The following is a 2500-nucleotide window of genomic DNA, read 5'->3' as shown; positions in this document are numbered from 1 at the left end:
TACTGTAGACCTCTGTACCTGTATTTTATGAAGCTCTGTGATTCTTCGTCTTACTGTAGACCTCTGTACCTGTATTGTATGAAACTCTGTGATTGTTCTTACTGTAGACCTCTGTACCTGTATTTAATGAATCTCTGTGATTCTTCATCTTACTGTAGACCTCTGTACCTGCATGCTGTGGGATATGGACTGCCACTGGCTATAGTCATCATCTCTGCTGTCACCTACCCAGATGGATACGGTACCACACAACAGTGAGTCTGTGTGTGTGTGTGTGTGTGTGTGAATAAAATAAAAAGTTACACAATAAAATAACAATGTCATAGATTTAACATGTATATAACCCAAATGTAACGTGTCTCTGTCAGCTGTTGGTTGTCTCTGGAGAGAGGATTCATCTGGAGTTTCTTTGGCCCAGTGTGCACCATCATCATCCTCAACGCTTTCTTCTTCATCATCACTGTCTGGAGGCTGGCCCAGAAGTTCTCTAGTCTCAACCCTGACCTCTCCAACCTACGCAAGATCAAGTAAGGAGAGAGAGAGAGAGAGAGAGAGAGAGAGAGAGAGAGAGAGAGAGAGAGAGAGAGAGAGAGAGAGAGAGAGAGAGAGAGAGAGAGAGAGAGAGAGAGAGAGAGAGAGAGAGAGAGAGAGAGAGAGAGAGAGAGAGAGAGAGAGAGAGAGAGAGAGAGAGAGAGAGAGAGAGAGAGAGCAGGTGCAGAAGGAGAGAACAAGCAGATAAACTCAACAGGAGCAGCGTACTGAACGTGAATGGAACCAATACTGCCCGAAGAAGACAGGCTACTGAGGGCTAAATTAAGGGGAAGTAATCAAGGTAATGATGAAGTCCAGGTGTGCATATCGATGGGGAGCAGGTGTGCATCATGATGGGAGGAGGTGTGCATAACGATGAGGTGCAGGTGTGCATAACGATGAAGTGCAGGAGTGCATCACAATGGGGAGGAGGTGTGCATAACGATTGGGAGCAGGTGTGCGTAATGATGCTGTCCAGGTGTACATAACGATGGGGAGCAGGTGTGCATAACGATGGGGAGCAAGTGTAAACAACAATGGGGAACAGGTGTGCATAACGATGATGTGCAGGTGTGCATAACGATGGGAGCAGGTGTGCATAAAGATAGGGAGCAGATGTTCATAACGATGAGGTGCAGGTGTGCATAACGATGGGAAGAAGATGTGCATAACGATCGGGAGCAGGTGTGAATAATGATGAGGAGGGGTGCATAACAAGGGTTGCCAGAACCGGTGTTTAGTATAATTTTTTTTACTTAAACTCTCTTCCTCCCCCTCCTCCTCCTCCCCACCTCTCTCTCCTCCTCCTCCCCCTCTTTCATCCTTCCCCTCCCTCCTTCATCCTCCCTCCTCCTCCCTACTTCCTTCCTTCCTTCCTTCCTTCCTTACTTCCTTCCTTCCTTCTTCCTCCCCCTCCTTCCTCCTCCCTCCCTCTCCGCCACTCCCCTCGTCCCTCCTCCTCCCACTCCTTCCACCTCCCTCCCTCCTTCCTCCCTCCTCCTTCCTTCCTTCCCCCAATTCCCTCCTTCCTCCTCAACTCCCCTCCCTCCCTCCCTCCCTCCCTCCCTCCCTCCCTCCCTCCCTCCCTCCCTCCCTCCCTCCCTCCCTCCCTCCCTCCCTCCCTCCCTCCCTCCACCCTCACTACCCACCCTCACCCCCATCCCTCCTCCTTCCCGTCCTCCCTCCTCCTCCTTCCCTCCTTCCCCCTCCTCCATCCCTCCCTCTCCCCTCTCCCATCTCCTCCTCTCTCCTCCCCTTCTCCTCCCTCTCTCTCTCCAGGGTGTTCACAGTGACAGCAGTGGCCCAGCTGTGTGTGTTGGGTACTATGTGGATATTTGGAGTGTTCCAGTTCCAAGAGGAGGGGACAGTGGTCATGACATATCTCTTCACTATCCTCAACTCTCTACAGGGAGCACTGCTGTTCATCATGCACTGCCTACTGAACAAAACGGTATGGTGTGTGTGTGTGTGTGTAGTGTGTGTGTGTGTGTGTGTGTAGTGTGTGTGTGTGTGTGTGTGTAACACTATGCTCTGCTGCCCTCCTCAGGTTAGAGAGGAGTATTGCAAGCTGCTGTCCTGTATCTGCACACCACAGAAAAAGAGATACTCAGAGGTCAGCACTACCAACCCTTCCTCCAGCCAATCCCAGGTACACACACACAAACGCACACACAAACAGACACACACAGACACACACACACACACACACAGACACACACACAGACACACACACACACACGCACACACACACACACACACAAACACACACACACACAAACAGACACACACAGACACACACACACACACACACAGACACACACACAGACACACACACACACACGCACACACACACACACACACAAACACACACACACACAAACAGACACACACAGACACACACACACACACACACAGACACACACACAGACACACACACACACACACACGCACACACACACACACACACAAA

At 50.8% G+C, this 2500-nt stretch overlaps 1 protein-coding gene across 6 annotated transcripts in view; it reads left to right on the top strand.

The window, feature by feature from the left end:
* LOC139423643 (adhesion G protein-coupled receptor E5-like) overlaps nt 1-2500 on the top strand; it is a 58146-nt gene that overhangs the window by 52962 nt on the left and 2684 nt on the right. For all 6 annotated transcript variants that reach the window (XR_011635862.1, XR_011635864.1, XR_011635865.1 and 3 more), the window contains exons 13-16: nt 159-254; nt 369-527; nt 1810-1981; nt 2078-2179. Coding sequence is in view for 2 of the 6 variants with exons in the window: in XM_071175236.1 (XP_071031337.1) it covers nt 159-254; nt 369-527; nt 1810-1981; nt 2078-2179 (529 nt within the window). In the remaining 4 variants the exon portion in view is untranslated. The remainder of the gene's footprint in view (nt 1-158; nt 255-368; nt 528-1809; nt 1982-2077; nt 2180-2500) is intronic.

This window comes from Oncorhynchus clarkii, chromosome 13 (assembly GCF_045791955.1).
Source record: "Oncorhynchus clarkii lewisi isolate Uvic-CL-2024 chromosome 13, UVic_Ocla_1.0, whole genome shotgun sequence".
NCBI classification, from domain to species: domain Eukaryota; kingdom Metazoa; phylum Chordata; class Actinopteri; order Salmoniformes; family Salmonidae; genus Oncorhynchus; species Oncorhynchus clarkii.
The sequence above is the reverse complement of the archived record's forward strand: the minus strand, read 5'-3'. Positions and strand labels throughout refer to the sequence as shown.